At 41.4% G+C, this 20,212-nt stretch overlaps 3 protein-coding genes across 5 annotated transcripts; 1 reads left to right on the top strand and 2 right to left on the bottom strand.

The window, feature by feature from the left end:
- Positions 1 to 88: 88 nt before the first annotated feature.
- Positions 89 to 7,391, bottom strand: si:dkey-32e23.4 (dynamin-1-like protein). 2 transcript variants are annotated; one of them, XM_051421528.1, is made up of 18 exons: positions 7,212 to 7,391; positions 6,534 to 6,665; positions 6,186 to 6,327; positions 5,878 to 5,916; positions 5,623 to 5,669; positions 5,451 to 5,522; positions 5,269 to 5,355; positions 4,932 to 5,094; positions 4,275 to 4,395; positions 3,791 to 4,129; positions 3,260 to 3,380; positions 2,971 to 3,126; positions 2,789 to 2,878; positions 2,592 to 2,690; positions 2,274 to 2,390; positions 2,076 to 2,185; positions 1,787 to 1,946; positions 89 to 1,656 (listed from the first exon to the last, which is right to left on the bottom strand). In XM_051421528.1, exons 2-18 carry the CDS (start codon positions 6,633 to 6,635, stop codon positions 1,600 to 1,602), a joined length of 2,022 nt encoding a protein of 673 aa, XP_051277488.1. In that variant the 5' UTR covers positions 6,636 to 6,665; positions 7,212 to 7,391; the 3' UTR covers positions 89 to 1,599. The 2 variants fall into 2 exon arrangements, with proteins under 2 accessions (XP_051277488.1, XP_051277489.1); XM_051421529.1 differs by lacking the exon at positions 5,878 to 5,916 and having other exon boundaries at positions 7,212 to 7,390.
- Positions 7,392 to 7,628: 237 nt separating this feature from the next.
- ubl4a (ubiquitin like 4A) lies at positions 7,629 to 10,986 on the bottom strand. Its single transcript, XM_051421530.1, has 4 exons — positions 10,795 to 10,986; positions 9,713 to 9,818; positions 9,387 to 9,595; positions 7,629 to 8,294 (listed from the first exon to the last, which is right to left on the bottom strand). Exons 1-4 carry the CDS (start codon positions 10,840 to 10,842, stop codon positions 8,187 to 8,189), a joined length of 471 nt encoding a protein of 156 aa, XP_051277490.1. The 5' UTR covers positions 10,843 to 10,986; the 3' UTR covers positions 7,629 to 8,186.
- Positions 10,987 to 11,010: 24 nt separating this feature from the next.
- prkg1l (protein kinase cGMP-dependent 1, like) lies at positions 11,011 to 19,778 on the top strand. Of its 2 annotated transcripts, XM_051421526.1 has the most exons (20): positions 11,011 to 12,010; positions 12,827 to 13,019; positions 13,108 to 13,231; positions 13,415 to 13,581; positions 14,219 to 14,332; positions 15,884 to 15,989; positions 16,256 to 16,319; positions 16,644 to 16,721; positions 16,917 to 17,011; positions 17,160 to 17,225; positions 17,337 to 17,414; positions 17,519 to 17,615; positions 17,730 to 17,869; positions 17,971 to 18,060; positions 18,168 to 18,309; positions 18,399 to 18,562; positions 18,651 to 18,773; positions 19,047 to 19,109; positions 19,206 to 19,272; positions 19,392 to 19,778. In XM_051421526.1, the coding sequence occupies exons 2-20, from the start codon at positions 12,830 to 12,832 to the stop codon at positions 19,473 to 19,475; spliced, it is 2,052 nt and encodes a 683-aa protein (XP_051277486.1). In that variant the 5' UTR covers positions 11,011 to 12,010; positions 12,827 to 12,829; the 3' UTR covers positions 19,476 to 19,778. The 2 variants fall into 2 exon arrangements, with proteins under 2 accessions (XP_051277486.1, XP_051277487.1); XM_051421527.1 differs by lacking the exons at positions 13,108 to 13,231; positions 13,415 to 13,581.
- The last annotated feature ends 434 nt before the right edge of the window (positions 19,779 to 20,212 follow it).

Below are 20,212 nucleotides of genomic sequence, written 5' to 3'. Positions count from 1 at the left end.
CTGCGGCACTGTGAGAGACAAACAGATCGCATGAAAACTGATCAATTGTTATAACTGCACGTTATCAATAACACCCAGACAGACTCTGTACAGTGTCCTTTGTTAGGGTTTAATGAGTCCCTCCAATCTCAACAGACTTCATTCGGTAAACACGTATCACAAATATTGGCAGGCAAGAACTCGGAGGCAGTTGACGCATGATAACAATATACAATTAAATAATACAAAATATACATTAATCATTCATGGTCATACATAAGTCATTCATACACACATGCATACTGAACACACACATGCAAACTCACACAGGGCTTTCAGAAGGACAGACTGTTCGCTCCCTGATCACAGAGTTCAGAAACGGTTTGATGGTCCCGTTAAGGCAGGTCTTCCTGAAAACAGCAAAATGTTTAGGATATTCTTTTGTTTTGGGCTATTAGAGGAGATTCGCATTAATAGCTACTTGGGGGAGGACTGACTGAACAACAACCTCAGTTAGGAATAGATGGGAATGGCCCCTGGCTAACTTAAGATATCATTTGGGAATAAACTGCATGCAGGAGCAATCCACGAGTATCTTATACTTAGGGCAATATCTTTACTAACGCCTTATTTATCCCTCTGTACTATTAACAGTGGAAACCATTGAATTGGTTGCATGAGGAGAGGCTACAGAATATTACAGTTCTACCACGTACCCTACCCATACAACATAACCTCCTGGCTATTCTTAGATCTATAATTAATTCCTGTTTTCTAAATACTATATTATACATACACATACTAGCTGAACAGAGGAAGATATATGTTTGGTCTCTTTGTTTTTAACAACACATAAAACAAGAAATTCAGTGCAACAGTTAATAATATAAATGGGCTGATATGTAAGTGTGACTCTGGAAAATAAACCTGATATTGATTAGCTCTACGGAGCTGGAAAAACAATCTGTATTCATCCTCTAATTCCTGTAAATGACTGTTGTCTGTCTTCAGTGTTGCATTGCAGTCAGCATTGATTGAGTTGGATTTTCACTTCATTTCTATGTCTGGAGCTCCAACAAAGGGGATTACAGTTGGAACACATCTAATCTAACGTAATTTTAGCACCTGCTGAAGAGGCTCAGAGGAAGCCCACTTTTTGGAAACTGTACAATGTGAACACATTTTGATCCAAAACACACACCCCGGAGAACAATTTAAATACTCCACATATAATTTACATTTTACATTTACAGCAACAATTTAATGACCCAACAAACATTTTGTCACAAAAAAGATTTTGTTCGCAACTTTGTCTTTCTTTTTGCATCTTTGCAATAACACTTTCGGCCTGAGTGTTTAATTAATTTCAGTCACAACACAACGTTCACAGTGAAAAGCAACAGCCCCAGTGTACTGGTCAGGGCGACAGCTGACGAGAAAAAGTTGATCTAAATGTGCTATGGTCATTGGTCCATGAGAAAACAGTGGTACTGCCACACATAGACAATACACACACAGACACTCTCACACACACACAATTGCTCTCTGTGCTGTAAACTCACATACACTCTCATACTCTCAAAGCTGTCCTATGACAAGGGAATTGTTTGTTTCCTCTGGCTACCACAGATGAGTCTCCCGAATCTCAGAGATGATGTTATTGGCTTTTTTAAGCGCCTGAAAAGGGAAAAAAGAAAAAAGGGCGGTTAAATCACTAGCCTTAAAGTAGTAGATTAAAGAAAAAGGAGACTTACTTCCCTTGATGCTCAAAACCTATTCAGAGAACAAAAGCAGCAGCCAATTTTACCTCAAGCATTTGAGCAACCTCAGTCCGCTGCTGTGCCGTGTCCTGTGACTCAATGAGCAGCTCCTGCAGCAGTGGCTGTTTGTAAAGTTGACCCACCAGCTCACTCTGCAGATGCTCTTTCACAAAGTTCACCAGGAAGTGCATCACTGTCTTGGGCACACTGCGGACACACAGCCCCGAGACAAAGTTAGATAATCTGCATCAATAACAACAGAGCTCAACCATAGCAAAAGAAAAGAAAATGGGGGAGAACGTGTGCCCTGCAGGTGCTCTGGAATTCCAGACGAACCTGTCTTGGATGCTTTTGCGGACAATGAGAAAGTAGCACTTGATAAGGCGCTGGATGACCTCACAGTCCCTCTGTTCCCTCGCACTCAGCTTGCGGGATACGGGCACCGCCTGGCAAAGAGGGTCAAAGTACAATGTTGACAGGCTGCAATGTATTCACTACTAAGTATTTTGTCGCACTGCTAATCCCACCACTCACTGTGTCGAGAAGGTTAATGGCCTGGCCTTTGCTGGGGCTGCCAAAGCTTGCAGCCGGGGCTTTCTCTTCCGCAACCTTCTCATTCTTCCAGCGCTTCCCTCCATCAAGGGCCTCTGCCTGACAGTGAGAAATCCGAGGAAGTCAGAGGATCAAAGCAATTTTGGCTGAGCGTGGAATTCCACAACAAACTTTGAAAGGGGCTGTACTGTTTGGATGCGAAACGTAATGGTTAAGGCTTTACAGAACACAACTTCTGCTGTTTACCCTAGCAGAATAAATGATGAATGTGAGTAGCTGCTGTAAGGAGTAAATAACTACCTGCTGACTGTTGACAGATGCTGAGACCTGCGCTGCATCCGTGAAGTCTGGATGTTTTGTGTTGATGTAGGCAAGCTCTATTGATACCAAATTGTGTACCTAGGTGGAAAATGTAGGGAAAAATACTTGTTAATGGGACTTGGCTCTTAGTTATTATAATCAGAATGAAAGATCATCTTAGCTAAGCTGTGGATTACCATTTCATTAGTAATCGGCAGGCGCTTCCTCAGTAATCCAGTCACCACTTCCACAATGGAATCGTGCAGTTTGGGGAATCGCAGAAGCTCCTAGCAAACACAAAGACTTTCTTTCTTAGCACAGTGCTGTCATAATTAATGCTACTCTGTTCTAGTGAGTCAGTCAACATGTTTTGGCTTACCTGTGTGCTATAGGAGGAGCAGTGCTGGATGATCCTCTGCAGCTCTTCATGAACAAGCTCCACACAGCGAAGACTGGGTTCTTCCAGCCGCTTCATTTGCCGCTTCACCAATAACTCAAAGGACACCTCGGGCACAAAAAGCGCTGGCCGCGGACCCTGCAGGGCAAATCACACACACACACACACGCACACACAAGCTCTATTATTTACTCACTATTGCTCCGAAGGAGAGTACTAGATTAGAATTTGGATTAAACTAATTACACGAATATAAGTAATGTAAGCTCACCGTAGCATTGCGGATCGCAGTGAGGATATCAAGCTCAGTCAGTCCTCCCAGGGGGTCAATTGACTGCAAAGTGCGGCCAAACGTCTCATGGAATATGTAACAGATCCGAGCACCCCCACAGCTGTAGAAGAGATGGGTTCAGCTGTGACACCAACGCAGTTTCTCAGTGCTGTGTGTCAGCAATGTTAATCGCACAAAAATTGAATGCAGTCAACCAAAAAAGGTCAATGTTTGCTCACTACATATTTACAGGAATTAATTGCCTTGTGGTAAGAGGGCTGTAGTGACGAAGGTGCCAAGAGAAGATGCTGATACCACTTTAATTTACAGAATTACATCCCCCCAAGGACATTACCCTCATGGCGTACATTGTGAACCAATGTAAAAAATAAAATGCTGAGTTCTACAACAAAAGTACTAAATTAGATGACAAAAAATTGAAACACTAAAACATGAAACGGAGGCGGTTTTCATCATAAAAGCATCTGCTATTCAATAAAGATCCTACTGCTGTAGGGAGGTCAGACTCACAGCTCCGTGGTCTGGATGTATCTGGCTGTTCCCTCGATGGTGTTGCAGTAATCGCTGGCGAACTTGGTGACAATCTGCAGCAGGGTGGCACTGTGGTCTTCTACTGGTTGGCCATAGCTGTTGAGCCGTGTCTGGTACTGGGCACTCAGCACAGTCACTCGGGTTTTGAGGTCTGGCAGGCAATCCCGGATGTGGTGCATGAGCAGCCTGCTGAGAGTTTTGGCCAGATAGCGTGAGCCGGCGCGGGAGGCGAGCGAGGGGTAGTGGCGCTGAAGGAAAGCTTGTTCATCCCTCATTGAGTCCTCCAGGCTCTTCTGGGTATTGATGTCATGCTGGCTCCTAGGAGGATCACCATTAGGGAGAGAGAAGGAGTGCAGTCAGATGATATGGGGAATAAGGACAACTTGCCACCGTGCTGTATTGTGAAGCTAAAAACATTGCTAACTGGCTAAAATAAAACAACCAGCAGTTCATTATTGCAAACCTGTTAACCACCCCGATAATCCCAAGTCTGACTGGAATGACTCGACCCAGGAGGACCTCCAGAGCATCCGTCCCTGCATCCATCAAGTCCAGCTTACTGACCACCAGCAGTGTTCGACGTCCTAACAGGCACACAAACAAAGAAATCTTTGATTATATATTTTTAAGTCCTCCCAATTTAGGTTTTAATGATTTCTGTTGAGAAAGACAGGAGGAAAGTGTATAGTAGGACATCATAGAACATAACAAAGAAGCAGGTCTCTGATGAGACAGGACTGAGGCCAGCAGGAGAACACTAGCACACTGGCACACTGGCACACTATCAAAGTATACAACAGGCAGTTTAAGGTCACACTGCCAACCTCCCAGGCAATTACGACAGGTAGATTCTCATCATTTATCCATCTATTCTTCAAAGTGCACAATGATAGCAACATCAATTCTGTAAGCCACTGTTAACTGTCAGGATGCTGTTAATAGTAAAGACTGGCAGCTCAAATAGCCTGAAATGACTTGAGTACGATGTGTTCTTCATGCATATTTTAATCATTTAAAATGCATTTCCGATTGAAGCATATTATGTAATAAGCATCGATGGAGAGGAAAGAAAATGGAAATGAAATCTGAGGAAGAGGCGCCTGTGTACAAAATGTCCTACCATCTGGATCAACCTCACGAGCCAATTTCAGTGCATCAGAGGTGGCCAAGTCAGAGTTGGCAGGGGACACTGCGAGGATGAGGGAGTTTGGATTGGAGATGAAGGACAAGATCATCTCTTGTACTTGAGCTTCAATGTCCTCTGGCTGGTCCCCAACAGGAACCTGAGGCAACAACAGTGAGCAGTGAGCGTTACTGTAAGCACAGCACAGATGGGGTGCTGCTGTGAATCTGTGATGATTGCAGATATGCAAAGCAATCACCATTAATCACGATCTACTGCCATTATATTTGTACACATGAAACAAAATTAACATTCCTTAAATCGCTGAGTTTACCTTAGTAATTCCAGGTAAATCAACCAGGGTGAGATTAAGGACCTTGGGGGAGAAAATCTTCAAATATATGGGCTCAGTAGTGATTCCCTGGAGGGTAGGAAAAAAGGAAAGAAAATCATGAATGCAGTGTAAAAAGCTAAATTTAAGGCATCACTGATTTTACATCGATGCTTTCTTTTCACCTTGTTGTCACCAGAACTGCGTTCAGTCTCTGCCTCGACTTCCCGGCGAATCTCCTGAAAATCTGTGAAGATCTGTCAAAAAAGGTGAGACAATGATGCATCAACTAAGCGCAGCACATTATACAGGACAAAAGCATAATGCACGTCCCTTGAATCTTTCAGATAAATGTACCTGGTTCTTGCAGTGCAGAAATGTACCCCACTCTTCAGCTTTGACACCTGAACAAACAGAAGAACCAGTGTGAGTAATTTTACGAAGGTGTTTTAAACAGTGAAATTTACAGCTTGGGGAGAAATAATGAACACTGAAAGGATTACAATGGACTTATAACATGCTTGTCTTGACAGATGAAGTTCAGAACAAACAAAATGTATGAGAGGAGAGGCTAAACAAAGACAGGCCCATGCAAACCAAATATACAGAGACCTGGGTAGCTGTTTTGGGCATTTTGTGTTACCCCATTGCCTGAAAAAGTAGTGAATAAGAAGAGGAAGAAAGACTGAATGTTAGCAAAGAGACAACAAGGCTCTAAAATGAGTAGCTTGCAGTTCAAACAGTGAGTGATAGTGCCATGCCTAAGTGCTAACCACACATAAACTACTTCAAGCAGACACCATGTTTAGACAGAAATAACAAACCTGCTGACCTTCTTTAATATGATGATATTCAGTATACCATAACTTGTACCAAAACCTGGTTATTATTAATTAAAATATAAAGAAATGTGTAGGTACCGCTCTCGTTCTTTAGTCTCTCCTGCAGAGGGGAAACATTAATAAGTTGCAACACGAGGGGTCGTCTTGTGACTATTCCTGATCCCCGAGGCAAGAAATCCCGTCCGACCAGGCTCTCCAACACAGAGCTCTTTCCACTGCTCTGTTATGGCACACAAAGAAAGCAACTCAGCAATGTTTCTATCAGCACTGATAAAGTCTAGTTTATAACAATACATCAGATACAGATACAGATCAGAAACTCAAATCAGAGACCTTACAGGTTTAGGAACTATAGTGAAGCACAGGCAAGGGTTACAGGTAATGGTTCAGTTCATAAGGTTTTAATTGTGTGTTTTTTTTCCTGACCTGAGATCCGACCACGACAATCTGAGGCAGCTGTATGATCTCTGCACCCACTGTGAGAAAGACCTCCTGCAGCCGGTTGATGGTGGGGATTAGAGTCTCCATCCTTCCAATAGACTTGGTTCACTCACTAAACTGGTGAAACAGAACAAACATAATAAAGTCCAGCAAAGTAACCCAGGTGACGATTAATCATACTGACATTACTGTAACTAACACTGGCTAGGAAAATGTTGTTCTCAAGAGTAAAGTTGGCAACAAAAAAACATTAACAAAAACAATGTGTTGAATAAATGAAAGCTTAGCTGATAAATATAAAGAATAAATGAGCTCCAGCTGTGCCAATGGGAAGACAGTATCGCTTTTCCAAAGTGGGAAGAGGTCCTGATGAGAGGGGTGTAACCCTCGAGCATCAGTTAGACCAACACTGCGGATGACACATTAAAGTAGGATTTTAATTGGCTATTAGTTATCAATCACGACACTGAGCTAATGCATAAGCTGCATGGCAAAAAAAAATAATGTAACGTTAGTGGCACGCAGGCTCAATATTACAAGCTAATCTCAGCCGGATAAAGCTAATCGATAAACGCAGGAAGTGAAGGACAAGTGCTAGCTCTATGCTAACGCTAGCTCAGCCGCTGGAAACCGGCACCGACCGAGGCTTCATCGTGAACTTACCGATGTTTAACAAATAATGCCCGTCCTTATCCAATGTGTCTGTCCTGCATAGTTTTAGAGGGGAAAGGTGAGCGTCAAAAACGTTGCATTTCATCCAGATTGTTGAAGAATTAGCAACACAAGACACAACCGTCAGTTTACTACATAGGCGGTATCCGCGTTACTCTACAGCAATCTGATTGGTCAAAACAATCTGTATCGTCCGCGTCATCGTTACCTGATTGGTCCACACGTAAAATACGTGTTTGGTCCCGCCTTATGAGGTCGTTCTATAAATCACATTTAATTTTTAATATTTAACCTTTTTAACTTCTTTTTATTCTAAATAGGACTAAAATCAATCAGTCAATGCATTGTTCTCGACTTTTTAACTTCACATAAAATATCAACATACAACAAGAAACAGTAAAACAATAGTTTTGTTTGCTTTTTTTAACTGTCTTTTAATGTTTGTATATATAAACATGATATTTACAAATCATACAATGAGCATCAGTTAGTTACGGAATAAAACATGTATTACCTTCTCACGGATGGTTAACAGAAAACACTCATCCAACACAGACATTACTCACAAATACCCTCCAGTAAGAAGTTAGTGTCCCCCTGGGAGTTGTAGCAGCCAGAGATCATGCGAGACCAACAGCATAAATGGATTCCTTTGTATTCAAATATTATGTGATCAGGTCTTATGCCATGACTGCAACATCAATGACGAGGACCAATTAAAAAGTGGCCACGTTTTCTTATCCAAGTCCTTTGGTCATGGATAAGAAAGCCCTATTGCTGTTTTAATCAACAGTCAGTGTTATCTGTGTTCACTCAGCCACTGATTAGGCACACGGCTGGGGCCCTCTGCAAGAAAATTGATACTGTGTTTTCCATGCTTCACACTCTAAACACTGTATGCACCTCCAAGCACTGAGCAGCTCTCTCAAAAGACAATCACAATAAGCAACTTCCACCTAGACATTCTTAGTCCATATATGAAGTGTCCACACCCTCGTCGTCGGGGTGAAGCAGTCTTCCTGCCAAGCGCTCAATGTCGTCGAGACTAAGCTGTCGAAGTGAACGTTCATAGTCCTTGAAAAAGCAAAAATAAAACAAAATATTTAGAAACAGCAAATGTAAACTGCACACAGAAATGTCACATTAACCAGCCTGCCAAGTGTGTGATAGGTTAGTTATGTCCTAATTTAGGAGCAAGATACTCCAGCCTGTGCCTCCTTCCTAAATGAGAAGGTCTAGTTTCAGAGAGATCAAAACTAATGGTGCATTAACGCAAAGTCCTCGGTACTTGGTAAGTCAGATATTTCCTAATTTATCAGCAGAAGGTTGCCATGAAAAAAAAAACTGTGTGAAATTGGAAGAGATAGAAAGAGAGTTCCATTTGCAGGACCTTTAAATAAACAATATCTATTCACAGTGAATGTAATTGGGAGTTTTGGCATACATTCAGAAATGAAAACAAATCAACACAATTTGATCAATTACTTGCAGTGCTATACAAGAACAGAAAGTTGCAGTTTATTCCTTGGCTTTCATTATTGAGACCTTTCAGTGGCTTAGTTTGACATATTTCTGTGATAGCTGAGCACCTAAATTAAATACCTTATAAAAATGATATGATCAGTTCCTAATTTTATGGGTGGAGCATGCCTGAACACTCTGTTAAACAACTGAGCACCACACAAAGGATTGTGGGATACAGAGGGCTTCAGGAGGATAGACTGGTTGAGTTCCATATTTGGGCAACAAGAAGGCTGCCTTTCTCTGCCATATTTGGAGAAGATTTGACCTGTTAAATTGTATTCAGACTTTATATAGTACAGCCTCTAAATTTGAAAGCAGCGTTTATACTAACAGAACAAGAGGCAAAAAATGTCAGTTGAAAACCACTGTCAAATATTTATATTGTTAACATGCCAGAAAACTTTGCCCCCACCCCATAGAGTTAAATTAAAACACATAGTTGGGTTAAGAGCTTTTAAATCTGTGTGTGATTATGCCCTTCTTAATGTTTTTAGTCTCCAGCCTCCACTGGTAGCAAGACATCAAAACATTTAACAATTTAGAAACTGTAAATATCCAAATAAGAAAATGGATTAGCAAAGATTTGACTGCTTTGACCTTACATTATAAATGGATGGCAGCAGGCATGCTGTATTTAAATACCTTAATAAGCTGTTCATGGACTTTTGCTGCATCTGCTGGACTAAAGTGTCTAGCAAGGATAGTGGACACAGTCTGCCAAACTCTCCCCTGTGAGCTGCTGCTGCTGCTGGCAACCATCCCCGACGCTCCAGTCCTCTCCCCTACAGGACGGATTACCAGATTCAATTTAGCCTCGGGCCCAATGGAGTAATCACTCAGTCGGTGCTCATCTGAGGAAAAAAATATAGTATGCAATCATCAAAAATGTAAACGTTTGATTCACATGGCTCAAGCAATTACAGTTCTGCACAAAGATTATTAAAAGACTCGACTGCTGGCAAGTCTACCTGCAAGCGCTTTCCCTTTATAGAGCAACCGCTGCTGGTTTGCTGGTATGTTGAGACGTTCGGACACAAGCTCCTTCACTGTGGAAACCTTCTCGTCTTCAGTCACCTGGAAGATCAACAACATGATGATGGATGAATTCTCTCTTTCGGTTCAGCTGAAGCGTATTCAAATTGCATTAGAGTGTAGCCGATCTAAAATTCTTACTCTGCTTCAACTTTACATAAAATGGTTAATTATAATAGTAATAATAATTCACAGTTTTAATTCCAGTGTGTGAGATACTTCCCCCATTTGGTGTACACATCACATGCTTCAGACTACCTGTAGAAGGCATCACTGTTGTTTTATTTTTGATTAACTACATACTAAACCTCAGGCTAATGCAGTACAAACTATAGTGGTCCCTGCAGTCACATACTATGCTAATAAAGCTCGGGGGGGGCTCTGGGTGTTTCCACACACATGTGGCCCGGTGCAGCCTTCTTTTGTGCCTCATACAGACAATAACACGTATCATCTTAAAACATGGGAGGCACAAACTGGGGCAAGGACGTTATAACTTATATCAATATAGCAAATAACGTCAGAGACCTTTGAGAGTAACTTGTCAGTGAGTAACGATAGTAACGTTAGCTAAGTTACACTGCTGTGCTGGCCTATCAAAACCCTTCTTTCATAAGATAACGCTTTATTGAAGTATTTGCTTGACCACTTCCGTTTCCCTCTAGGAATCACCAAATAAGGACATACGCAGCTTCCACTCCCTGCGTTCGAAAGCGGTAACGTTGAGGAGAGAAGTAACGGCAGAACGTCGGATAACGTTACAGTTACCGTCATTCTCAAGGGGGTGGCTAGCGAGCTAGCCCGAGTAACGCCGACTCACAAACCGACCGATATCTGTCAGTGCAGCAGCTCCATTGAAGCTACGCTGTGTGGCGTTTAACAACCTAACCGACCCCCGTTTTCAGGCTCAATCCCCGGTGTGGGAGCTCATCCTGTGACGGGACCACCGCTGTCGGCTAGCGCTGATAAGATAGCTAATGTTGCTAACTGGCGTTGCTCGGGTGGTGCGTTTACGTACCTGTACACTGCACTCTTTTCCTTGAAGCGGTTTCACGGTGAGGATCATTTTCGACGAGGCCCTGAACAACAAAAAACACAAACCACACAACAACAACGCCGTCAGCTGCTCGGCGACAGAAAAATATACCTAAGTAACGTTACTTTGCTAGCTCAGAATAGCCACAGGGCTTCTTCTCTTGTCAACGGCCCATCTTCTTCTGTGGTAGATGCGGACCGCTGCTGGTGTCGGGCGACATTACCGTCGCCTACTGGCGGGAGTGCTGTATGACTGCTCATCCAATATAAAAGACGAGAATAACGAATTATTTCCACTGTTTTGCTTCTAGTTAATGAGCAGAGCATTATTAAAGATCATGGATTGAGTTTGGAATTTATAGAGAAGGCTTTAAGGAATATAATTACTATGTAGTTATTAGGCTGCTAATTATTTATGTTACTATTTCTACATTGTATGTTTCTTTGTGAAGCTTTGAGTGACTGGTGCTATGCTGCATATAAAGACATTAATACAATGGATTTAACCTGTATGTCGTTGCCTGGGTCCTGTTGAACACAGCTGAGTGGGAGTGTGTCTTAATTAACCAAATAATTATATTTACATTAACCTTTAATCAGCCATTGTGACTACTGCTATTCATAACTAGTTTCAAAATAAAATTGCATCATATTTGAAAACACTACAGTTGTTGTCCTAACACTACTAAAGCATTATTTTTCTGTTATGTAGGTTTATTTATTAAATGAAACATCTGAAGGCGTAAAGTCGGGATCAGGATAGGCCACTACCCTGTGCACAGGTACAATAGAGGGAGAGTAAAACCTCTGATCAATGCTCACAGTCAGCCTTTAGTCTCTTTCACATGTGCAAAATATCTGGGGAATACAATGATTGATGTTCACCGCTCAGTTTTCCGGAGACCAGCCTATCCCCAGGGCTCGGAAATACCCCAAAGACCCTCTGACCCAATTGGGATCCAGTCCATGCATTTCTCATTACAGCCTCCCGGATGGTCTCCTCTGTCTTGGTCATGTGATTGCCTGCTGTCTGTGCCCAGCCCTGGCCAGCCCCGAGCAAGAGAGGAGCATCTTTCTCACTTGGGCGGGTACAGAGGAGATCTGCACCTGTCGAATGGACTGTCTGCTGCCAAACAGGGACAAACCTATTCAGGACAAGTGAGACAACGACTCCTACTACGCCAGACAGGCTGCAGGTGGTAAGTGATCTTTATGTGTGTGTGGTGTGAAATACAGCACGGCATTTTGCAGGACACACAACATGCATCTGTATTTACAAACAGTCTATTAGCTGTCAGATTTGACCAACTCATTCATCTGTTATGAAGATTGTGAATAATCGGTGCGTATGGCTCCGGGCGCGCTTTCGACCCAAAATGAAAACATCTACATTTTATTCCTGCAGGGACACAAAGTCTATGTGTGACTTAATAAAGAATCTATAATGACCTTATGTTAATCTGGGGTGTTTTATCTCTCTGATGTGACTATAGCATCACTACTTTCTTGTCCTTTTTTCTCTCATATTTTTGTTGGGTTTCTTTCCATGTTTTAATTTATACATTTTTAAAATCAATTTTGCAATTAGGGCAAAAGGAAAAATAGACATATACAGGGACTGCATAAGCATACTGTATATATAATGCATTTGTAAATGCCTTATCTATCTATCTATCTATCTATCTATCTATCTATCTATCTATCTATCTATCTATCTATCTATCTATCTATCTATCTATCAGTATATCTATCTATCTATCAGTCTATCTATCTATCTATCTATCTATCTATCTATCTATCTATCTATCTATCTACTAACCTGCGAAGGGCTGTGAAGAAGGGCTGTGAAGCTTTGAGTTAAGTGAGATTGTAGCTGCAAAAAGGGACTTAGTGCAACTCAAAATCAATTGTACATTTAGTGTAGTTGGACCCGCTCTATATATGCACTGTACACTCGCATGTTTGTGTGTAGAATTAGATATATTTTGCCGTGTTTTGCCACCTGGTGTTTGCAGGTAATGGGTACACTTCGGGACCTCCAATTTGCCCTCCAACTAAAGATTGAGGAGCTTCGCCAGAGGGACACACTAATAGACGAGTTAGAGCTGGAGCTGGACACAAAGGATGAATTAATTCGGAGGCTGCAGGAAGAACTGGATCGCTACAGGGCCACCGTCTCGCTCCCAGGAACCTCTGCAGCCAGTGCAGGTGCAGAACATGGTGCTTTTATATGTCATATTTTAAGCAACAGGTAGCATGAACCTTACATTTGACTCATTGTGTGTTTTTCCTGTAGCTTGCTCAGCTCAAATTGAGGACAAGCAGAGAACCAAAAGGAAAACAGTAATTTCTGAGCCCTTCACTCTGGACCCAGTGACTCTAGCCATGGTTTCACACAGAAGCTGTGACAAAAGCGAGGAGTAAGAGCACACAGTGTTCCTACCTGCTCTAACAGAAAGATTTGTCTCACAAATGTTCAAGGCTCGCCGAATCAATAAATACTTTTACTCATTTTCTAACACTGTGGCTTGTGACACTGCATTCAAGGCATATAATAACTTGCCCTTAAATGTTTCATCAGTGTCCTGCCTTCATGCCCTCAGGTCTCAGAGGCTGATTCAGGCAGCGTTTTTGAAAAATGACTTGTTGAAGAACCTTGACGAAGGAGAAATCAGAGCCATCATAGCCTGTATGTATCCCACCCCCATCAATCAAGGCTGCTATGTCATTCAGGAGGGGACCAACGGGGCTCAGGCTTATGTTTTAGAAGGTAAATAAATGTTTCTCTTACAATTGCTAACATTAATCATGCTTGAGGATACGTATTAACATTTCCTGGAGATGACAGGTGTTTAAGGACAGTCCAATGAAATGATTAGGTTTGTCATATCTTTGCATATCAATTTTCTTACTGATGGCTCGCAGTTTGATTAGATAGTAATTTGACGCTGCTCTCAAACACAGTGATGTGAGAATCGCATGTTTGAGCAAGCAAAGTGGAGGCACTTAGGGGAATAACAAGGGACCCACATTGACGTCTTGTGTTGAAATGTCAACTTGACACAAAAGACAGGAGAAAAGAGGTTCTGCTTTGCCCTCGTTGTAGAGTTCATCACTGCTTGATTGTCCTCAGGAATCTTGGCTGCATTTGTAATGTGACAGCTAATGGACAGTGGCTGCTCGCTATTTTTCTCTTGTCATCCAGGCCAGTGAGAGGCGATGGTCTTGTTTGGCTCAGGGGTGATTGCATATTTGTTGTTTGTACAATATGTCTCGGACTGCTCAAGGTCCTGAGTCCCCGCATTTCTTCACACAGAAACACATGCACATAACAGCTATGCATATTATGTGCTTGTTATATTTATTTATTATATTTATTCACTTGCTGTGTGTGTGTTTATGAACAGAAGGGAGGCTGGATGTAACAAAAGACGGATTGAAGCTTCTCACAATTGAGCCAGAAGACATGTTTGGAGAGCTGGCTCTCCTCTACAACTGCACCCACACCTACTCTGTCTCAGGTATCAAAGCTTTGTCTTGGTTTTTAAATTTGCATGCAGATATCACCGGAGATCTATTGCACTGAAACACTGGTGGAGTTTTACTGTAATTAATTTTCATTTGGTGGGAATATAAATAATTCTTGTTTAAGAGAATATCACAAGCAGGCAGATTTCTGGCAGTGGTCTTGGACAGAAGACGTCTGTTGAATTTAAAATCAAAGATCTTTTGAGATCTTAGACAACACCACAGCTTCAAAAGGTTTTCTCAGAGATGTGGGGAATTTAAAACATTTTCTGCTTTAACCAAGCTGCCTGACTGCCACATCTCCCTGCAATTCAACATCAATCAGAATCTTTACAAATAACATTTTCTATTCAATTCATTCATTCTTCTCATGGGTGGATCAAACCTATAATAAATACTTTCTGGTGTAAATCATTTCTGTAACATTCTTTAGAAAATAGATAGTATACTGTCATTTCCTCCCAGCATCTGATCACAGGCTCCTGTGGGAAAACTTTCTCAGCCATCAGCCAGGGTATCTGACCCGGTTTCACAAAAATAAATGGGTCTAGGCTGTGGAAACGGGCAGGATCACTTTAAACTGGAAAAAAACAGTTTATTTGCCTTGTTTGGCCCTTAATCATCTCATTCCCTTTTTTGACTGCTTTCTTTATCTTGTGACCAGCCAGCCTTTCCCATTTACTGTACGTCTGCCCTCTGGTAACAATGCTCAGCTCCTGTCAGCAGTCTGTTGTCCTTTGTTCCATGTCCATTTCTGTCAGTCGTCCCCTTGAATCTGTTCAGGGCCCGCTGTACTTATCTCCTTCCTGACCTGAAATTACTTTTTTTTTCCATTGTTGCCATCTGAGACCATCAATAAGGCTTGTGCTCATGTGGTCTCTTACACAGTGACAGTGATAAAGGTGCAGGTGCAAACAAGGTTTCATCTTCAGGCCATGGAAGTTCAGGGTGGCAGAGGATATTCTGCAGAAAATGTCAGCAAATCCTCCTTGAGAGAATGTTTCACTTAATTTTAACTAATTAAAATATATCCTACCCAGCTTTTGGATCCAAATAAAACCCTGAATTACATGTCATATGGTGCTAAAGTGAAAACCGATGGAGTATATCCAAATGGGGGAATTGAGATATCAGGGCTGCACTATATTATCAGATGGTGGATCTAATTAGACTGTCGACTTCCATTTGCAGGAAGCTTCAGTGAACCAATCAATATGGGTCATTATTAATTTACAAGAGCCTCTTTCCAGCTCTATTATAAAGAAAGGGTAATAATAGTAAAGGAAATCAGATTAGATCAATATTAAAAGTCTCTCTCTTTAAGCACTTACACTTCTTTTTATTCTACATGATGAGCATTCTAATAGGGTGCCTAATGTCTGCTCTTCGGGCTGTAAGCGGGTCCTGCATTGTACATCCACATCCATCACTATCTGCATTGTCTTTGAGAGCAATCCGTGCTTCTTGATTGTGTTTCTACCTGAGCTCCAGTGCCACTGACATAACCTTTATCAATTTCTCTGCCTCTGTCTTTTAATCCACAGCACAAACGGACAGCAAGCTGTGGGTTATTGACCGCAAGAGCTATCAGACCATACTTATGCAGAGTGGACTCAACAGCCTTTCTCATTCAGTGGAGCTGCTTAGCAGGTGAACATCAGACCGATACAATTGATTTGACACGGAGCGGGTCCAGAAAACTGCTTTGTATTTCTGTGCCTTCCACACAATGTCACCTGAGTCATGCTGTCGCCACAATGCTGCATTTAGGCCTTTAACACTGTCTAAAATATTAAAATTTCTTATCATATGTTTCTGCTTAAGCACCCTGAAACTGCAGAAACATCATAAATCAATTCCTTTTCAAACTTCTCATTATTGCTGATAGTGCTTTCTGTGTACCTGTGTGTCTGCAGCGTTCCCTTTCTGCAGTCGTTGCCAGAGGATGTCATCATGAAAATGTCCGATCTCATGGAGGAGGTACTTAAAATCTGATGCACAGTATTGTGTACCCATAACTTGTTCTTCAAACAGAATCCAGCCAATAGATTATGTGTGCATGCAGACGAAACACGTGTAAACATGATTGTTTGCAGGCTCTCCGTCTGTATTTTCTATTTTAAGCTTTCCTTGCGTTGCATCAGTTAACAGGCAGGTGCTAGGGTAGAATCTGAATTAATCCTTCATTGTTAGCAGCCCTTATATTTATATCTGTGGTAGAGCTGGTTCTTTTTTTCTTTTCATCCTCTTTTTAAATTAAATTTCCCAATCTTTGCTCCTCTGTCTGTCATTTATGTTCTGCAGACACACTACTCTGAAGGTGACTACATCATTCGACAAGGGGCCACAGGAGACACCTTTTATATCATTAGCAAAGGCCAGGTAAAGTGTTATGCTCTCTGCCTGGTGCACAGATGAAATGAGGCTTTCAGAGAAAAAGATTTAGATTGTGCAGGACAAAATGTCAGCGCAGCTTTAGAAATTGCACTGTGCTGGTGATAATTGACATTGGCACTTTTCTACATCGCTCTCCACCATTACCTCTTTTTCATTACCTCTCTCTTTTGGATTTGCCAGGTAAAAGTGACAGAAAAGAAGGCAGGTCTTGAAGAGCAGATAGTCCTCTCTAAGCTCTCTGAGAGACAATGGTTTGGAGAAAAAGCTCTGTGGGGGTAAGGAGGAAATAATGCCCTTTCTGTGAATATTACAGGAGTCATTTATGAGAGGAACACATGAAACTTTGTGCCAGCATGATATAAATGATTTTATTATTATATTGTGTTCTTTGCATTGATAACATTATGGTTTTCTCTTCTTTAGAGAAGATGTTCGGACTGCGAATGTAATTGCTGTCGGTGACGTCACATGCTTGGTCATAGACAGAGAGTGAGTGGAGGATATTTTGTGTTAATAAAATTCACTGCATAGAAATGTAACTACGTTATATCATAAATTGATGTGCTCATCCAGGGATACCCATATGCTTCTGTGTTTCAGGACCTTCAAAGACATCATTGGTGGGTTGGTATTTGACTGCAGTCAGGAGCTGCAGCAAAGCCATGAATCCAAAAGCGAGTGAGGAGCATTACAATGCTATTTTACACAATAATAACATGTAATTTTCTCCTATAGAACACACAAGGTGTAGGTAGGCTCACTCCTGTTTTCCTTGTGAGCAGGTCAGACAAGGATCCTGACCTCCACTCATCTTCCACCTTAAGTGATTTCCAAATTATCTGCACTCTAGCAGTTGGGGAGTTTGGTCACGTAGACCTGGTAAGGGTTGATCTTATAGCAGCTCACACACAATGACACAAATCCCCATGTGCTGCTGCCTCCTTGAGATTCCATGTTTCTATAATGTAATCTATTGATTTCCACCTCTGTCAGGTGCAGTTTGAGAGCAACATAAAGTGTTTCTTTGCCATGAGGGTCCTTAAGAAGAAGCTGATCCTCAACAACGGTCAACGAGAGCACATCCTAAGAGAAGGGCGTATCCTAATGGAGATTCATTGCCCTTTCATAGTCAGGTGTCTGTTCTTCTGCAGTTAAATAATTAGAATTGTCTTCAATACATGATATGATATATTATAAAATATCTTTAATGTGTTTCTTTTTTTATTGATCACAGGCTACATAAAACCTTTAGAGATCCTGACTGCCTGTACATTTTGACGGAAGCTTGTCTTGGTGGTGATTTAAATAGTCTGCTCAAAGATAAGTAAGTATTTGAACTTGTACCTTTTGTCATTATACTGATACAATATTTATAGTACCCCACTGTGTTGGCTGTAATGCTTAAATCAGCACTCGTACAAACTGTTTCAGAGGATATTTGGACGAATGCAGCACTAGGTTCTACACAGCTTGTGTTGTCGAGGCCTTGACCTTTCTCCACTGTCAAGGTGTCATCTATAGGGACGTCAAGCCTGAAAATGTGGTTCTCGATGAGCGTGGTTACGCCAAACTGGTATTACAATTGGTTTTAAACCACATTTTGCCTATTGAATATGAACAGAATTGTAACTGTATAAATGTACTGATATCTGCCTTTTGTAGATTGGCTCCAGGTGTCTAAAGAGGGTTGAGATGGGTAAGAAAACCTGGACATTCTGCGGTACACCGGGCTTTATGGCACCTGAAATCATCTTAAACAAAGGCCACAGTGTATCTGCAGACTTCTGGTCACTGGGCATTTTTGTGTTCAAACTTCTGAGTGATGGGTACGTTTTACAGGTTTGTGCAGCTCCAGCTAATTTTCTCCAGTTATAGATTAAAGTAACTGTGAAAGGCTTATGTTTTCCTCTACAGGCTCCCATTCAGCGGCTCTGACCCGATGAAGATTCTCTCTGCAACCATTCGTGGCATTGATCACATCGACTTCCCAAAAACCATCAGCAAAAGTGCCTCCAGTCTCATAAAGAAACTGTGCAGGTGTTGTATTGACCCACCAGACACTATGAATTATAATGTGAAGGCTAAGGACAGTTTTCTACTTATTTTATAAGGCTTTGTCAGGCATAATAAATAATAAACCATCCTCCATCCACCCACCATTGCAAATACAACAGAGAGAAGCTAATTAGGAAAGGATGCCGGTGTATTGGACACCACCTGCACTGTAACACCACTTTTTGAATGACAGAATCTGATTATTATTTCATACTTTATTTATTTTTGCATTCTTATTTGCTTTTCATCACCAAGGAGCAATCCCTCGGAGAGACTGGGCAGTCAGAGAAATGGGGCCAAGGACATTCAGAAGCACAAGTAAGACGGCAGAGTTATTACACTGGAGGAAAAACACTGACGCCTGAGCTGAGAAAACATTGGTTTTATAGGTTGTGATGCTCTGCTTTTATTCAGATGGTTTGAAGGATTCAACTGGGACGGGCTTTGTAAAGGCACATTAAACCCTCCAGTTATTCCCAAAGTAAGACTTTTGCTTATTATTTTTTGTTTTGTGATAACTCTTGTTTCATTAAATACTACTTAATATGTCGGAGTGATTTGTTTTGGTTTTTTTTTTTCCTCTGTTACGCTGTCTTTCAGGTAAAGCATCCTTCGGACAGCAGTACAGGTGGTCATTACAGCCGGGGCCCAGTGGAGCTGTGCACAAACTGGGAGGATTTCTGAAGGATCAGCTGGGAAATTTAAACAGAAAGCAACAACCTGTCAGACAATTCACAATCACTTTCAGGTTTAGTCCTCATTAAACTGCCCTCAGTCTTACTGCCATCAAGAATTAATTATATTTTCAGACAAAAATATTTTCCACAGTATCAGTAACTGCAGATATTGTTTGATAAATTAACCATGCTGCCTACTGTGATGAGCTCAGACTGTTTTTTTGATGTAAAATGTCTTTAGATTTATATACTTAAGAGTAAGGTGATGTCTCCACTGTTGAATGTAACTCAATAAAACAAATAGGCTGCACCACAGGGTCTCTTCTTTCCTCTGAAATCTCCAGTCTTACCGTGAGTCATTCATTTCTTTTGGCATTACAGTTCTGTCATGAGTTGATCTCGCCCCCAAAACCCATGAATATGATTTAGAGCTGACGTCAGACCCGGCCCAGTCTTGTAGAAAAGCGTCAAGTCTCAGAAAGATAGATCAACACCGGAAGTGGTTTAATTTGAAATTCAAAACAAAGGAACTGGATTAAATTGTTGACCACAAATATGGCGTAAAACTCGCGTTGTTTTAAATGTGGCAGACTGCAATTTGGTGCGTGGTGTGGCTTGATGAAAGGATGCTTCACTACCAGGTATAATTCATTGATCTTACAGTTTAAAAATAAATATATATGTGCAATGAAGGCTATCATTTGTTCTGTTAAAGCATTCTTATTTCATCACACTTCACTCTTA

This window comes from Dicentrarchus labrax, unplaced genomic scaffold (genome assembly GCF_905237075.1).
Source record: "Dicentrarchus labrax unplaced genomic scaffold, dlabrax2021, whole genome shotgun sequence".
In the NCBI taxonomy this organism is placed as follows: domain Eukaryota; kingdom Metazoa; phylum Chordata; class Actinopteri; family Moronidae; genus Dicentrarchus; species Dicentrarchus labrax.
Note: the sequence above shows the minus strand (reverse complement) of the source record. Positions and strands in the feature narration are given on the sequence as shown.